The sequence below is a fragment of the Enhydra lutris genome, unplaced genomic scaffold, assembly GCF_002288905.1.
Source record: "Enhydra lutris kenyoni isolate GAN:26980312 unplaced genomic scaffold, ASM228890v2 scaffoldscaffold38, whole genome shotgun sequence".
In the NCBI taxonomy this organism is placed as follows: Eukaryota; Metazoa; Chordata; class Mammalia; order Carnivora; family Mustelidae; genus Enhydra; species Enhydra lutris.
Window position 1 is genome coordinate 16,014,151 of NW_019154122.1, and position 17,545 is coordinate 16,031,695.

At 61.7% G+C, this 17,545-nt stretch overlaps 1 protein-coding gene across 1 annotated transcript in view; it reads left to right on the forward strand.

Annotated features, from left to right (window-relative positions):
* The window catches only part of LOC111154741 (chromodomain helicase DNA binding protein 5), a 56,075-nt gene that overhangs the window by 877 nt on the left and 37,653 nt on the right, over positions 1 to 17,545 (forward strand). Inside the window, exons 2-5 of the mRNA XM_022514624.1 lie at positions 7,973 to 8,100; positions 13,359 to 13,538; positions 15,977 to 16,095; positions 16,621 to 16,859. Coding sequence (XP_022370332.1) covers positions 7,973 to 8,100; positions 13,359 to 13,538; positions 15,977 to 16,095; positions 16,621 to 16,859 — 666 coding nt within the window. The remainder of the gene's footprint in view (positions 1 to 7,972; positions 8,101 to 13,358; positions 13,539 to 15,976; positions 16,096 to 16,620; positions 16,860 to 17,545) is intronic.

Consider the following 17,545-nt stretch of genomic DNA (forward strand, 5'->3'; position numbering starts at 1 on the left):
TTTGTTTGGGACGGTTTTCCTCCCCGCACGGCAGGACAGGGCCTCACCCCGTCCACCCGCCTCCCTCCCTCCCTCCCTTCTGGGGGACTCTTCTCAGCTTCCCGGCACCAAGTCTATGGCCCCTTCCGAGCTCCTGAGAGACTTGTGGGAGGTCCGGGGGCCCTGCCGAGCCCAAGATTGTGCTGTCTGGCCGCAGGAGTCCTTGGAGGGAGGCGGGATGGGACATTCTGCAAATTGGCACCCCCATCTCCTGCCTGCGGGTGAGGGGGGCTAGGGGGAGGACCCCGCAGGACCCCTGGGGCTGCTCTGAGCCTTCCTGGAGACGGGATTCCCACCAGGTGGCCCCGCCCACTGGGGGGGCCTCCTCCCCATTCCCCACTCCCCACTTGTTTGCTTGCTTTAACACTGTGGCTAGGACCCCTCCAGAGCCTGGCCTCCCTCCACCCTTCAGACAGTCTGGCCAAGTTTGCCAAGAGCCTGCTCCAGTTAGGGGAGTGGGGGTGAGGTGGTCTCTTATGGGAGGGGTTGCTTGGAAAATAGTTGACTGTTATAACCCTGGGTGCCAGGAATTAGGCCCATTTCCTGGGAGGGAACACAGAGGCCCAGGAGAGGCAGTGAAACCCGTGGCTGTTTTCCACCCAGGAGGCTGGCTCCTCCCTAAGCTGTTCTTTGGCTTCCTCAGTAATTCCCAGTGGTGCCTGGGGCGTGGCCCCTTTGTGGCACTGATGGGGCAGTGGGCAGCGGAACATGCATTAACAGGCTTATTTCTGGGTCTTCACTGAACCCTGATGGGGTCCCCTGTCTGCTTCCCCCACATACTCTGGTTCTTCCTGGCTGTGTTGGGGCTTAGAGCATGGGGAGCGTCGATGGGCACCTGTCTCACTCTATTTGGGCCAGAGGGGTTGGGCCTCTGTCAAAGTCACCTGCTCACTACCTGTTTGCCCTGCTTGTGTCCGTTGCTCCAGGGCAAGGTGGGGAAGAGGGGTGAGGTCCCCAGGGCCTCAGGGAGCAACCCCAAAGCCCTGCAGAGAAGCCATCCTGCCCCAGCCCCTTTGGCCTTCTCAATGTCCTGAGCCTTCCCAAGCTCCCAGCTCCCTCTCCTTGTCCCCAGCCCAAGGCTCTGTCCTCTGGCTCTGGTCCACTTCAGAGCATCCTAACTAGACCTCGCTGACCCCCCGCCACTCAGTAGGCAGGGTCACCTTTGTGAGCATGAGTCAGGCCTAGGCTTCCACTGCTTGGGCGGTGGCGGAACTCCTTTTCTACCTGCATCTACCCCACCCCGCCTTGCTCCTAAACTGTGACCACACTGGCCTCCTTGATGCTTCTGGACCCCCCCCCCCAAACTCCAAACTCCATCCCGCCCTTGAGCACGGGCTGTGACCTCTGTCTCACCCACTCTTCTCTCTGCTCATGGCTGCCTCCTTGCTGTCCTGTAGGTCCCAGCCCACACGTCTCCATGGGGCGGCCCTCCTGGAACTCCTGGCCCAAGTGTGCCCGCCCCAGGACCATTTTCCTGCTTTATTTTCTTAGCGGCTCTTCCCATACCCTGGCATATCACCGCCAGCTTGCTTCTCTGTCTCTGGGCTCCCCCCTCCAGTGTGACTCCTTTGATCACCCCCTTTGCCTGGCACCCGGCCCTGTGGGCGCTCGAGAGGTGCTTGTGGTCTCCGTGTCTGAAGGCGGGGAGTCCCTAGCTCACCCCGGCCTCTGGACACGGTGACAGCTTCAGCACAGGCCTCGTGTCTCTCCCCGAGTGCCGGCCAGCTGGCCCCCTAGCCCTCCAGCACAGCTGCTCTGCGGCCCTCGGCCTGAGCCCTTGGCTGTCACCTGCTCGGACCTGGGACCAGCTGGTCCAGAAGAGCTCGGTGTGTGGTTGGAGGAGCTGGTGTGTTGAGCGCGCTCAGGCTAATTTTCAAATCTGCAGGAGCTGGGCTCGTCACATCTTGCTTTCCATTGTGCCCCCTCCTCCCCTCCCCCTCGGCAGGGTCCTTCTTTCCCACACAGGGCTCCGTGCGGCCAGCGCTCTGAGGCAGGTGGGCGAGCCTGCTTGGAGGAGGAGGCAGGGGTGGGTGCCTGCCTCCCCGGTTCAGGGCCCGGCAGATGCCAAATCCCGCCGGGAGTGCAGCGGGGGCTGGGGGCGCTGGTCAAAGCGCGGGCTCCTGGCTCAGACGGATCCTGGCTCTGCCGCTTGAGCCCGGGCACGCTTCCCCAGCCCTCTGCCTCAGTGTCCCCACTTGTGGAATGGGGATATGGCACCCGCTACCTCACAGAGGGATATTGTGAGGACTGGTGAGACACGTGGAACATTTAGGTCACAGTGCCCAGCACATAACAGGTGTGACTGCTGTAATTAGCACCTAGCAAGGGGCGCCGTTGACCTGCCTTCCCCAAGGAGATGCTTCTGAGACTTGTGCCCTCTTCTCGTAAGCTGGGGGGCGTGGGAGCCTGGGCTGGAGGAGAGCTGGGAGTGTGACCCCTGTGCTGGGGCTCAGTGCTCCCCGCCTTTTCCTTCGAGTTCCCAGTCTGGCGGGATTTGGCATCTGAGCCAGAGGGCTGGGTTTCCCAGAGCTGGTGAGCCCAGCCTCTCGCCTGGCTGGGCAGTGTGACCACTCTGGTCCCAGAGTCACCTGACTGGCCCGTGTCCCCCCTGCCCGTAGGACTGGCCCCAGCCATGTGAGCATTTTAGGGTTCCTGCAGCCCAGGAACCAGGAGGGAGTAATAGCCATGATTCCCAAGGTTCACACCTTCTTAGCTAATCCCACCCCCCGTGGGGAAATGCGGACTTTGGGGTCCCAGGGGGCCTGTAGGTGATACTGTTTGCTGGGAAGAGGGAGGCAAAGTGACCAGCATGCATTGCCCAGTGCCTTGGGCTGTGGGATATTCACATCATTCCAGACTGATCTATCATTTCATCAGTTCCTTGAGTCACCAACCACCCATGAATCCATCCACCCATGTGTCTGTCCTCCCACCAAACATCTCTCCGTCCAGCCATAGGACCAGCAAACCAGCCAACCATCCGACCGACCATGCACCCACCACTCACCAGCCAGCCATCTTGCCCGCTCTCCATCCCTTGTCCATCCATCCGTCCATCCACATCCCCAACACAGATCTGCCCAGTATCTTCTCCAAACTAGGTACAGAGCACAGTATGTGGTCTCTAACGTCCTGGGGCTTTTGCAGGTAAAACATTTGAGGCCTTCCTGCCTTCTTCTTGGCTCTGTCCTTATTTCTCTCTCCCTGTCTCTTTTTCTCACTCTGCCCCCATGTCTGTCCCTCCGTCTGTCTCTTTCCAAGTCTGTCTTCCCTGAGTGCTCGCCTCTGCTTCTCTCTTTTCGGCTGTCCCTTGCTTTCCCTTTCTTGCCTCTGTCTCTCCCTGACCCTCAGCCGTGTCTCCCCATCCCCTCCCTCCTAGATTTTCTTTCCTCCGGCCCGCCTGTGCTCTGGGTTTGCAGGGGGGCCTGTCCTTGCTGGCCCTGGGTCCCTGTCCTCCTCATCCCCACTCCCTGGCCTCAGTCCCTTAGGGCAAAAGCCTCAGAGTGCTCAGAACCGATGCTTTCTTTGATGAGACGCCAATGAGGTGATGTCTGGGTTTTGTTAAATGTCATAAATAAATTACTAACCCTCACTTGGGCGGGAGTGCTCACCCCCCCATTATCACAGGAGGGCCTGTGGGGTAGGGGTGTTCCAAGGACTGATGGGAACCTTCATCTTGGTGCCCCCCCCCAGGCTAGCCCTCGAGAGGCCTTGGGAACCCCTGGCTCAGCAGTGTGCCAACTGGAGACCCCCACCCTCTGCCACCCCACCGGGGGCCCTGAGCTCTACCTGCCATCGCCCAGCCCTTACTGTGCATCTCACGGCTTCTAATTCTCTATCACCCCATGACACAGGCACTGCTAGGCCCATTTAAGGATGAAGAAGAGGTGGGCTCAACTGGGAAGGGATTGGGGTCAACAGGCCAGGAAGGGGTGGTGGTTTGAGGTCTGCACTCCCTGTCCCTCCCTCCCTCCTGGCCACCAGGCAATCTTGTCCCCTGTTAGGTCAGGGGTTGGAGGTGGAGGACAGAAGAAGCCTTCTCCCCAAGGCCCCAGAGAGGATGGCGGGTATTGGGCTGGGTCCCCATTGCTAGCAGATTGGCCTGTCTTTCTGGACCTGGCAATGGAGCTCTTGCCCCTGCACTGGGCCTTCAAGCACTCTCAGATCAGAGGACCTAACTTCTCCCTCCACAATTGCGTGCCGTCCTTTTTCTCTGATCACCTTGCATCTGCAAAGCTCCCCGAGGGGCTGCGTTCTTTCCCACTGGAGGGGGCAGGAGCTGGGCAGAGTGTGGGGTGGACTAGCCCTCATCCCCTGAGGGGCCCCGTGGGACTTTCCAGACCAATGGCCAACCTGAGTCACCTTGGGGTCCTAGGGTGAGGCCCACGCTCGGTACACGGGCCACGCTGTTCAAGTGCCCGCTGGGTAAATGCGGGGAGGCCTGAATTCTGGGGGGAGGTCAGGTGCCCGCAGAGGGCAGAGGGGAGGACCACCTGTCCGGGCTCCCCCCGGGCTCTGCCGCCTGCTGGCTGTGAAGCTCCGCGGGTAAATCAGGAGGCTTCCGAGCCTGTCTGCTCTTCCACAAACAGGGGTGGCGGTCCCACCTCTCAGGGCTCCCGAGTGGAGTCGATGAATAAATACAAGTTACCAACATCTACCTGCCCCTCCCAGTGCCTCACAGGTGACCCCGTGGGTCCTGGCACTGTGCCAGCATGCTGCCACGAGAGGGACCCACCCAGTGCACGGGGGCTGCAGCTCTCAGTGGCTCTATGAGGCCAGCCTGGGGGTCCCCCAGGGTGGAGCCAGGGAGAGGGCTGTGGGTGAGCTCAGGAAGAAGCAGCTGAGGTATCTCTCTTTTGCCCCTCTGTCTCCACCCCTCTGTCCCCCTGCCCGTCTCTGTCTCCAAAGCAGCTTCCCCTGCCCCCTCCCAGGGCCTGCTCCCGACCTCGAAGCTCAGGAGGTAGCAGAGATAACAAGACTAATGGGTCCTAATTATAGCCCAGGTTGGATCGATGGAGCCTCAGGCCTGGAGGGCCAGGACTGGTGCGGGAGGGCACTGCCGGCTGGGCCGGGGGCTATGGGGACGGCTGGGAGGGGCTGGGAACTGGCGGGGGGTGGGGGTGGTGGTGGCAGGGAGTCCTGGGGTTGCTCTTTCCTGAGACCCTCACCCCAGGGCCAGTGGGATCCCACCTTACCCCTGACTGTGTGCTCTGAGGAGGGGCCGTGGGGCTGGGGGCTTGGGGAGCTGCTCTGGGGCCCCGGGCAGGGTTACTTGGGTGTGACTCCCCAGGTCTGGTTTTAGAAAGCTCAGAGGCTGTTGCAGAAGAGGCAGGAGGGGGAGATGAGGCCAAGGTGAAGATGGCAGGGGTCGGGGTGTGGACCATGAGGGGTTGGGAGGGAGTGTCACAGAGCTCGGCCCTGGGGGTCCTCCAGGCTGCCAGAATCAGTGCAGGGCCAAGAACGGTCTGTCAGAGATGGGGAGTGGGCGGGGTGTGGGGTCCCTATCCTAGTGTGCCAGCTCTGGAACCTTCCCGGAGGAGGGATTTAATCCAGCAGATGGCCCTGGACCGGGAGGGCTTCTGGGAGTGGAGGAGGGGCTCTGATCGTGGCTGAGGGCCTGGGGCTTCATCCTCTGAGCCTTGTTTTGGGCGTGGCTTAGGGCTAGAGTGTGGGCACCCCCTCTCCGCCCCGCCCTCCCCCCCCGCCCCCGGCAGATAACCTCCCACAGCCACCTGCTCATCCCCTTGTGAGCTCTGCTGGCAGGTTGGTCCTTCAGTGACCAGGTGCCCAGGGGCCTTCCCCATGTGGGGGGCTGCCCCTCTGGGGGAGCAGGGGACTCGGGGAGGTGGCAGGAGGGATAGGGCCCCCCCGAGTGCATCAGCCTGCCTCTTATATAACCAGGGCTGGGCATTGCCAGGGTGCAGGGGTGGCTCTCTCAGGCAGTCTCCCTGTGCCTCTGGGGGAGGTGGAGGCAGGGGTGGGGGTGGGCAGGGGTGGATGCACAGCTCTGGCCCAACCTCTGGACCCCGCCACTCCAGGATGACTCTGGGGGACCCCGTATGGGTTTTCAACTGGTCTGAAAAATCCCTCCCTGCCCTTCCCGTGCCAGGGCTTAGAGGGGCAGGACAGGACTGGGTCAGCTCAGCCTGCATCTGCTCAAGACGTGGCCCACATTATTCTCAGCTTTGGGCCGGCCGCCCCCGCCCCGCCCTGCACCAGCCAGGACGGCTGAGTTCGCCACCTTGGCAGCGGCTCCCAGTCCTGCCACGAGTCTCTCTCCACACCTGTGTTTGTCCAGCAGGATGGGGAGGGGACTGGGACCCCACGGACTCCTGGGGGGCTTGTACAACAGCCCCCAACCCTGGAGGGAGGCCTCGGGGCAGAGGGCTGCCCAGATGGTGGTGCGCCTGGTAGGGACGTGGTACAGGTGGCAGCCAGCCCTGTAGGCCTTGGGGCGGGAGGGAGGACTGCTACTTGGCCAGCTGTCACCAGCGCCCTCTAGCTGCACCCAGAGTGTGGCGATGGGAGCCACAGGACCCTGGGGACTCTAGGGGACAGGGACCCCAGGAGGGGCGTGAGGGGTACCTGTGTGGAAGACAGGAGGCCTGATGTTGGTGTGTCCTGGGTGTGCACATGCGTGTCTGAGCACCTGCGTGTGCCTGTCTGCACTGTGCTGTTGTCCGGCTGACGCGGTCATCAACTGCTGTGAGTTGTGTCGGGTTTCCTAGGCCGGTCGGGGCTAGCTCTCTTTCCTTGAACTTGACTCAGCAGGGACACGCTGCCCCTTTCCCGATGAAAGTCTCCTGGGTCACGGGGTGGCAGACGAGGTCAGGCTGAGATTCCCTGTTGTGTGTCCCCCCAACCCCCTTGGGGGTGGAACCCTGGTTGGCTCTTCTCTTTGTCCCCTCCCCCCCCTTTTGTGAACTCGGGAGGTCTGGTGGCTTCCTTCTGGATATATCTCTACTCTGGGGAGTTTGTTTCTTGCTGCTGTTTGCCTCCAAGAGAACCCTCCCCACTCTCCCCACTCTCCCCTTCTTCCTGCTCTAACACTGTCCCCTGCGACCCCGGGAACTCAGGGCTCACTGCCCTTTCTCACCTCTGATTTCCTGGGTGGGATCGAGGCCCCAGGGCCACACGTCAAGCCTTCTCCTTGCTGGGGGGGGAGGGCGGCGGTGGCATGAAGCTCGAAGCCAGCTGCTTCTTCCAAGACAATCCTACTGCACACTCACGCTGGTCCTGTTCCCCTCTTGGCCTTTCAAATTCACGAAGGAGGGAGGGGAGCTCGGGACTCGTGGCCGCTTTTGGAAACCCACATGTGGCGGATGTGGCTTCTCTCCGTGGAATTTCACATCTTCCCGGGTGCCCAGGCGGAAAGGGTTTGGCGCGCTGCGTGTGTGACTGGGGTGTGCTGTGCTGTGTGGGCGTGTGTGCGGGTTCGGGCAGGAGAGGCGATGGGGGTCTTTGATCCCCAATGAGGGGGAGCCTGGCCTCCTCCTCGTTGGTCTCCCTCCAAACCCCGTGTGGCTCCAGGTGGTCCTGGGTGATGTGACCCGTGCGTTCCCCTCCGCCGGCATTCACGGCCCATCTCCTGGCCACACTGCGGGCCTCTGGAGGGCAGAAATAGGCCCCGACCCCTCACTGGGGCCAGCCAGAGGTGGCTTGGTGATTCCGGGGGCTGCTTCCCCGCTGGGGAGCCAGGTGAGGGGAGGAGAGGCCCGGAGCAGTGGGGACCTGGGACACAGCCCTCCTGAGCTGGGACTCGGCTCACTGGGTCTGGGCTGGTGGCTCTGAGGGGTTGGGGGGAGGCCAGGGTGTGCAGGGAAGGGGTGGGGCATAGGAGGCAGGGGGAGGCCTGTGGGGCTGGCTGTCCCACTGGGGGCCTCCCTGAGGGGAGCGGCAGAGTCATCCCCGCCCCCACTTCCGCCTCCTCCAGAGGAAGAAGATGGTGGCCTTGGAGGCTTTGACGACTACTTCCCTGAGGAGCCCGTAGGCCTTCCCAAGAAGAAGAAATCCAAGAAGCTCAAGGAGAACCGGTCCAAAGGGAAGCGGAAGAAGAAAGAGGTGCGTGGGGGGCCCTGCTGGGGTCAGGCCAGCGGTGGGGGGGAGGGGTGGTCAGGCCCCAAGGGGTCTCGGCTGCTCTGCCCAGGGGGTGTCCTGAGAGCCTGGTTCGAGCGCGAGATGGGCACGTACAGACCCTGGAGGGCAAGATCGGAAAAGCCCGGTCCTCCTGAGCGGGACATTCCAGGGTCCTTTGTCTTTGTGCCGCAGAGCATAGACGGCTCAGGCCAGGCAGGACCCTGCGATGCTGGCACAGACCTCCTGGCTGAGGCTTTGACATGTCGTCTCCCCCCCGCCACAAGACCTGAGGCTCTGTGGACCTTGTGGGAGGACATGGAGTCTGGGATCCCAGGTCCCCGTGCTGTGCCCTGTGCGAGGGTAGGAGCTCCCTGCACAGCCCGCGTCCCAGCTCCTCCTCAGCATTTCCTCTCTGGCAGCAGCTTTCACGGGCACTGGTCCTGGACTGGACGCCAGGCCAGTTCAGGCCGATTCGGCCCAGTTCCCAAATGCAGATGGAGGACCACCAAGGGTGCCCCAGACTGGGCTGAATTTTCCCTTTCCTTCCTGGGCACACAGTGCAGCAGGAACATCCCCTCCCCACCCTGCCCTGGCCAGGCAGGAGGCTAGAGGTGGGCAGTGTCTGTACAGTGGTGAGACCGGGGCTGGGAAGACCAGTGGTGTCCAGAGCCTGAGGGGGCTGGAGCTGGCCTCCCCCTACCCAGGGCTGGGCTCACTCAGGTCTCACCCCTCCCTTCTTCCCCAGGACCTACCTGATGATGCATGTGTTTGGCCCTCTCTGTGTCTTGCTCTGCTGTTTTGGCCAGGGGCTTGGCCTCAGCCTCTTGGTCCCTCACTCTCTCCCCTCCGCCTCTCCACCTCTCCATTCCCCCCCCCCACCAGCCCCATTTCCAGGCCCATTTCCAGCCCCACCCACTCCCCTCCCCTCATTTGCTCACCCTCTCTCCTTCCTTCTGCTTCTCAGTAAGGGTGGAAGGCCAGGTGGGTGGGAGGCAGGCCGATGACCGGATGCTGCCTGGCAGGCCCCCAAGGTGACCTTTAGGTCATTGCTGCCCCCTCCCCTGTACTCCTGAGAGCCTGGCTCGGCCAGCTGTCCTAGCCTAGAGGGTCTGGAGCGGGCTGTGGCTGGAGAGCAGCATCTTGACCCTCTACCCCCCACCCATCCGCCCCCCTGCCTGGGTCCACAGGATATGGGGTGGGGGATTTCACACTGTGCTCCCCATCATCTCCAACCAGGTGGCCCCAAGATAAGGCGGTGGGTGGAGGGAGAAGAGGGGCCCCAACAGGTTTTTTTTTGGCAGGGTGGGGGGAGTGGGGGGTGGGGCGTGGGGACCGGCAGCGAGTCGTGGATCGTGATTTACATAAAACAACCGGGCTGCGGCCAGAACCTGAGCATATGTAGATGAAGCTCCTTGTCAGGCCCAGCGCAGGAGGGAGAAATGACTTCAACCTGTGCTGCAGCGGTTACCATAGCAACCAATTATTCAGTGCGAAATTATAACTGTTTATAACACTCGTGAATGGGAAGGCTCATATTTCATTCTTTCTTTTTCCCTCTCAATCTTGAAGGACCCCAAATTGAGAATGACCAACTCTCTGAATCCTCCCTTTGGAGTGTAAATGCCTCCTTTATCGGGAGATGCTGGGAGATGTGTGCACCGGCTGCAGACCGGAGGGAGAGGGAGATGGGAGGCCTGGATAAAAGGCATCCGCAGAGCTGGGGAGGAGGAAGGGCGGGTGGGGGCGGTCCACTTGGGGTCCCCAGGGCCTACATTGGTGGCATGCGGTGGCCTCAGTGGGCCATGGTCGGGGCAGGGTGCCCTCCCGCTTACCCCCAGCTCCGCACAGGCAGCCTGGGCGTGGTGTTTGATGAAGCAGATGGATTCTGCTGGGGCCTCGGGGTCCACGAAGACTCTTCTACCACGAGGTGTCTCCCCTGCAGTCACGCCTGGGGTGGCCACAGTCCAAAGGACAGTATGAAGGTCAAAGCCCCGAAGGGTTCACAGCCTGTGTTGTGGCTTAGGGCTGAGGTTGGTTCCACGCTTCACCAAGACGGTGTCTGTATCTCCTCCCCTGAACATGGCTTGGCCCCAAACCCCTTCTGTAAGTTCCAAGATACTGAGCCGCCTGGTCTACCCCTGGTTCTCGGTCATTCTTTCCTTCTCGCCACCGGCCAGTGCTACATCCCTCCAGGTCCTGCTCCTGGGCCACTCCTCTTCACGTTGTTTGTAGAACTACTTGCTGCCCTTCCCCTCGCCCCTTGCTCTGCAAGGAAAGATTTTGGGGGGAGAATAAAGGAGGCCCGGGTCTTGTAGGGTCCAAACAGCTGGATGCAGAGGTTTGCTGTGGGTGTAGGCTTACGATGCCAGTGGGAAACCAGTTTCCGAAGACCTGTCCTGCACGCCCACCCCACCCTGATCAATCAGGAAGGCTTGGATGAGATGCAGGTGCAGGTGGGGGTGGGCCCGGGCAGGGTGAACTTCATTTGGTGGAGGGGGAAGAAGGCACTGCTGGAGAGGGTCAAGGTGGTGAGTTGGGAGAAGTGGGGAATCAGAGCTTTCTTTCTGACAAGGCTTTCCCTGGTGCAGGCAACCAGTGGAGGGAGAAGTCTCCCTGTCCCTAAAATGAGGGGCTACAACCACTGCCATCACCCATGGGGCCATTGGGGCACCAGTGAGCGGTGGATGTGCCCTTCGATAGCTCTCACTCATTCCTCGGGGGGGGATCTTGGCGCCCCTGCTCTGCCACTTAGCACTGGAATGGACGCTGGGCCAGCACTCTGGCAGGCTCAGCTTGGGGCCTTTCTCCAGGCCTGGCATCCAGGCTACACACACAGACAGTGTGCTGGAGATGCCCTCCCCTCCCTCCCTTCCCTCCCTCCCTCCAGCTCTCTCTGGGCCCTGCGGGTGGAGCTGTGCCCGCTGCTCCTCACCTCTCCTGGGCTTGGGTCATGGCAATGCCTACTTCCCATCAGATGCCCAGGTCGGTCCTCCCTCCATTGTTGCCACAACGGCCTCTTCGGTCAGCCTCAGGCTGCCCAGCTGCACCGCAGTGTCACCCAGCTGCGGGGACGGGCTCTGCAGTTGGCTTAGCCAGGTCCTGACTTGCAGACTCCAGAAGGGTGAGGCTGGGCTTGTCCCGAAGTCTGTCATCTGGCCTGTGTCTTTGTCTTCCAGGCACAGTTTGGGTCATGGGTGCTTGGGTCTCTCCCATTTCAGAATGTGTGCAGCCTCCTCTCACCCCATCTCCTTTGTGCTTCTTGCCACCCTTGGTCAAATCCCCATTTCACAGATGAGGACACTGAGGTCAGGCCCTAGGGACTTGCCTGGCTCCAGGCTAGCAAGGGATAGAGGTCCTAGGCCATTCTGTGTCCTGCAGACTCCCTGGGGAGCCCCAGGACCCACAGCTGGGCTACTCGAGTGCAATCAGGCATGGGTCGTCCTGCCTCATTTCCAGTCTGGTGTGTGGGGTCCGCCCCAGGGCAGGTTGAGGGCTGGGCCCCATGCCCCTCCCTCCGGCCGCCCCACAGCCTCTGTCCGAGGTGCTGAAATCCATGACCGCCTCCTGCCATCCTTACCTTGGCTGGGCTGAGGGCTGGGGTAAAGCCTGCCTCTCAGGTGTCTTCAAGGGTGGTTTCTTGAAACTGGCCGGACACTACACCCTCGGGAAAATAGATGTCCCTGTCTGACCCCTGCCTCCCCAGAGGACTGTGGCAGAGCTGGGAGCTGTGGCCCCAAGGCTTTGCATTGGCATCTGCCCTGGGAGCAGGAGCCCTTGCTAGGCTGTCCTGCCCCAGGCAGGTTCCAGCAGCAGCGAGGACCGGCTTCGCCCCTGGGGCCCCGCACAGCAAGTCAGTATTCCGGGAAAGACCCAGTTCCGGAAAGGCGCAGAGGCCCTGCTGTCTGCCAACGGCCAGCCAGCACACTGACTCAATGACTCAGCGGCTTAATGAGCATAAAAGGTTTGGGAGCTGAGAGCCCGGTGGGAGACAGTCGGGAAGTGCAGGGAGCCTGTGGGGGAGTCCTTTCCCAGCTGTATCTTGGGAAGAGCCTCCCTTCTGGGGAAAGACTCTCACCTCTTAACGGAGTGCCTGGAAAGGGCAGAGATCCGGTGGGACCCTCCCCAGAGCTTCCAGACAGACCCACTGCCTTTGCTTTCCCCTTCCTTTCTCCCACCTGCTTCTATCTTTCCCCTCTCCCATCCTGCCCCTTCCCCACCTCATCTGCAGCCTTCTCCCCACCCCCCCCCCCGACCCCCAGTGCTGTTTCCCAAGCTCATCTGCCACCTTTCGAGTTCTCCGTTGTTTCCATACTTCTCTTTGCTCACCTTGAAAACAGTCAACAGCCAACTCGAAAATGCCAAGCCCCGTGCTGGTAATTAGAGCCTCTGCCCAGCCTCTCCTGCAGACCCAGGCCAGGAGGGGGCTGGGAAGGGCTTTGCAGTCCACTTGCATCTGGAGAGGCGGAGAGTAAACATACAGCCTCCTTGGAGGGGCAGTGCCTTTCTGGTGGGGGTGCTCTGGCTGTGAACGCCCTTATCTCCATATAAATGGGCCATTTGGTGCCTGTGCAGACGGGAAAGTAAATCAAGGAAGCCAAGCTTGAGAGCCACCCAAATTACCTCGTCTCCTCCAGAGCCAAGGCGGGGGAGGGGAGGTGGAGGAGGTTGGCTGGGGCCGCAGCAGCTTCTGGAGGGCCCACAGACAGACGAAGCTGGGAAGTGCGGTCTACAGTAATTGCGGGTTTTGCTCAACAGGGGGGTGCACGCGCCTGCAGGGAGGTCGGGTGCTAGCTCACACCCCCTGCAACTTTGCCCGCCTGCTCCCTGGGGTTCCCCCCACCCCCGTGCACTTTGGTTTTTTTGGCTCTGGACATCACGTCCTGCACAAATTCCTGGGGCCCAGTGCTCTCCCGTCACACTGGTTAAAATCCTCGAGTCTATACAAACCTGATTCAGACTGAAGCAGAGCCTGAGCCTCACCCTTGGGGGGGGTCCAGGTCGGCTGCACTGAACTGGGGGCCCAGGCACCGGGGGCAGGACCCTGGCCCAGTGCTGGCTTGGGGCAGCCCCTGAGGCTGGGCTTGTGCCGGGCTGTGAGCAGCCTAATGCTGAATGATCTGCGAAGCGTGGGCGACTGAGGGTGCCGGGGCGGGGTTGGGGCGCGTGGAGGGCAGTCCTGCCACCCAGGACTCTGGGTTTTCTTCTGGCCCCTGTTGCCCTCACCAACCTCCTTTCTCTTCCAGGGGAGCAACGATGAGCTGTCAGAGAACGAAGAGGATCTGGAAGAGAAGTCAGAGAGTGAGGGCAGCGACTACTCCCCTAATAAAAAGAAGAAGAAAAAGCTCAAGGACAAGAAGGAGAAAAAAGCCAAGCGAAAAAGGAAGGATGATGATGAGGACGATAATGACGACGGGTGTCTGAAGGTAACCCCTGGGTCCCGGCCGGAGGGGCCTGGGCTCGAGTAGGACGCCCGGCTTAGATGGGCCGCTCCTCTGCTTTCTGGCCTGGGAGCCCCCACAAGCAAAGGGGCAGAGCATCCTTCCGCTCTGGGGGGGTGTGTGTGTGTGTGTGTCTGTGGGGGGGGCGACTGCCGGGGCAGGTGGGCCTGTCGGCATGAGTGTGGACGCAGGTGTGTGAGGAACACTGTGCCCAAGTTCTGGAGACACATTTGCAATAACGATGGGTGACATTTAGGAGTTGGGGGCAGGGAGACTTGGAGCGGCCACTTGCTGACGTATTTTCTGCCCCTCTGTCTGCTGGGGTGCGCAGCTCTGTCTGAGGACAGTGGAGTTCTCACGCACGTTGTGGGTCAGGAGCCTCTCCCTTGGAGCGTTCTGGGGAAACAAGCCATCGGATGAGCCCCGGCCAGCGAGAGGCGGCCAGGCGGCCCTGCTTCCCGCGGAAGGGGACTTGGTGACTCCATGTGTGTTCTGAATTTCTGGCCGCATGGGTATCTGAGAGGGTGTCCCATGAGCGCAGGTCCGGGCATGGAGGGGCCTGCGGGTCTCCCTGGGGGGAAAAGTGGCTTCTCCATGCACATGTGGCCTAATGCGAAGCAGGTCTAGGCCCCACAGGTCTCGGAGCGGCGGCAGGGCTCCTTGGGGAGGGGACGGGCCCTGGGCCCAGCTCTCGGGCAGCCACAGGTGTCAGCAAGTCCACACAGCCCCAAGCTCAGGTTGGGCTAGTCATGGATTCGAAGATAAGGGCCCGTATATACCAGTCCCGCTGGTGAGGCAGAGATGGTGGCCGTGGGCCCCTGAAGTCAGAAAGCCTGTGGCATCCCGGCACCCGAAGGATTTCATTAGCCAGCAGGTGTGTTGCAAACCATCTGTGACTAATGGCGGCTGAGGGCAGACAGCTTGCAGGATGAATTTGTGGGCCCGATCCGGGGTTCTCCCGCGGCACTGTCACCGGCTCAGGCTCCTGCCACTCTGCTTCCTGCTGGGAGCAAGGCTCCAGAGGCTTCCAGGAATGGCTGCGTGTGTGGGGCTGGTGGACCGTGGGAGGGCATCCCCCAGGGGAGCCCCTCTGCATGGGCAGGCCTTGTTCCCAGCTCCCGGGACCTCAGGAGGCTGGGTGCCCTCCCGGGTGGTCTTCTGCTGCGGGGGCAGACAGCCCAGCTCGGAGGGGCTTAGGCAGTGACGGGGTTTGCTGGATTGGTGGCCCAGGAGTTGAGAGGGCAGGGGGCTTCCAGCTTGGGGTGTTACCCAGGGCTTTTGTCTTCACATCCTTCACCCTGCCTCTGGGGGGTCAGCTCCAGCTCCGGCACCCTGGTGGCTGAGCGTGGGTGTCACTGCAGCTCTGGGCTTCCTGGCTACCCATGGCCCCTCCAGCAGCTGGGAAAGTGGCCTGAGTCCTCGTTCATTGTCCACATGGGAGACCCAGTGGCACCTGGCCCTGGGGACTGACGGCCAGTGGAGGGGCGATGGTGACCTGGGCCAGTGACCGCTCCTGGGTGTGGCTGGTGCTGACTGGCTGAGTGGGTCCACGGGTGGGGCTGGGATAGGGCTGCCTGGAACCAGTGTGACAGGGGGCAGGGGTGGCCCTATTCCAAGCACTTGTGCTAACTTGTTCCCTCCTGGGAGCCAGGTGCTGCTATCCCATTCTACAGACAGGGAAGCTGGCACAGACAGGTGCCCGTGTGGGGGCAGAGCCAGGATTAGAACCAGGGGCTGTGTGGCTCTAGAGCCCGGGCTCATGGCCAGCACGCCCATCCCCACTTGACTCCAGCTGGCCCAGCTGTGTGCCCCTGGGGAGTCACACGCCTCCTTGGGCCTCATGCCCCATCTGGAAAGTGAAGCAGTAGCCGAGGGGCCCTCGCATGTGTCCACCTTCTGCTGGGCCCTTGCCCCATCCCCCACCCTGGCCCTGGAAGCTGGAGAAGAGCAGTCTGTCATTTCATGGGCTCCATGTGTGACTCTGCGGGGGGACATCCCGAGGCCGCCTCATCTCTCCCCAGCCTCAGGCGGCCCTTCAGACCTCCTGCCTCCCCAGGGACAGCTAGCCTTTAGGCTAACCCCACAGGCTGCTGTTCTGGCCTGGGGCCCAAACTCACAGGACACATTCTTCCCAGAGAATGAGCTCTCTTACTGTCTCTGCATAGAGGGGGTGTGCACAGAGCATCCGCCCACCAGAACACTTACACTAAACCCCCAGGCTTGGCCTTGCAACCCCCTCACACGTTGGTGTCTGAGCCCTTGCCACTGACCAGGGGGCAGGTGGGCTGGGAGGGGGAGGGCAGGTAGGAACGGCAGACACAGGCTCCCTGCCCATTCCTAGGCCTCCTGGGTAGGGGCTCTGGGGTGGGGGTGCAGGTCAGAGGCCCGTGCTCTGACCCCACCTCTGGCCTGGGTGTCCCTAGGAGCCCAAGTCCTCAGGGCAGCTGATGGCCGAGTGGGGCCTGGATGACGTGGAGTACCTGTTCTCGGAGGCTGACTACCGCACGCTGACCAACTACAAGGCCTTCAGCCAGTTCCTCAGGTGGGCCGTACCCCCAGCCGTCGTGGCAGGCGTCCATGGGAACTGCAAGTTAGGGGACAGAGCCCCAGGCTCCTGGGGTGCAGGGGGCCATCCAGCTGACAGCAGCCCTGGGCAGAACCCCTTTCATTTTAACAGATGGTCCAGCCTTCTCTTGCTTGCCCTGAGCCCTGGGGATGGTGCTCCTGGTCAGTCCCCTTAAGCCCTCATGGGCTCTCTCAGCTCTGGAAGAAATGGGACTAGACACCTGGTGGCCCACGGGAGGCTTCTCCCTCTGGTCCTTCAGGTAGTACAGGGTCTGGAAACCCAATGGGAAGATCGCCAGCCAACCACGTAAATAGGAATCAGAAATGTTTGGGGACGGACTGGAGTTCCGGGCCGTGTCCTCTTCCCTGTGCCCTGCCTTGCTGTCTGCTTGGTTCGCCCAGCCTGGAACAGGGGGCTTCCCCCAGGTGTGAGAGAAGAAGAGGGTGCCTGGGTCGTCAGGGGGTATCATCCCCTTCACGGCGATGATTTCCTCCCACACAGGCCCCTCATCGCCAAGAAGAACCCGAAGATCCCCATGTCCAAAATGATGACAGTGCTGGGAGCCAAGTGGCGGGAGTTCAGCGCCAACAACCCTTTCAAGGGCAGCTCAGCAGCGGCCGCCGCGGCAGCCGTGGCTGCGGCCGTGGAGACAGTCGCCATCGCCCCTCCACTGGCTGTCAGTCCCCAGCAGGCCCCCCAGCCTGTACCTATCCGCAAGGCCAAGACCAAGGAGGGCAAGGGTAAGGCTGTGGGCGGGGGTGGGCACCCAGCTCTGCTGGCAGAGTCTCTCTCCAGACCCTATAGCCTCGGGCAGCTGGGACAGCTGAGGCAGGCTTTACCGAGGACTTAGTGTCTCGGTTGACCTTGGACCCACTCGTCCTTTCTCAGCTGTATTGTGGCATCGTAGCTTCTGTCCCGCTTCCCCTTTCGGGGCTGCAGAGAAACAGGGGAGACGGTGTGCTCAGAGCTTTGGGACTTTTGCACCTGGCCCCCTCTGACTTGGTGTGGAAGAAGGGAAGGGGGAGGTCCCTGCTGCTGGGAGTTGGGGGGGGCTCTTGAGTTTGAGGAGAAGGGGTCCCAAGGTTGGCCCCCTGACCCCACTTGTCTGAGTACCCAGCCCTCGGGGTGATGGACGTGCATGAATGTGGCTGTGGTCCGGGCTGGCTTCCCTGGGAGGCCTGGAAGGAGGTCCAGATAGATAATCGGATTCAGTGGTGGGTATCTGGTGTCTGGGAGAAGAGGGACAGCAGAGGCTCTCTGTGACTTCGAGTCCCGAGGGAGGGACCTCCCCTAGGTGGAGGATTTCTGTCCCCACTGGGGTAGAGACCTGCATCTCCCCAGGGTGCTCAAAGGTGGGGTCACCAGTAGCTCAGCCTTTCCGGGTACTCTGATTGGATTTTGATGGAGGGGCTAAGGGGGTTCTGCG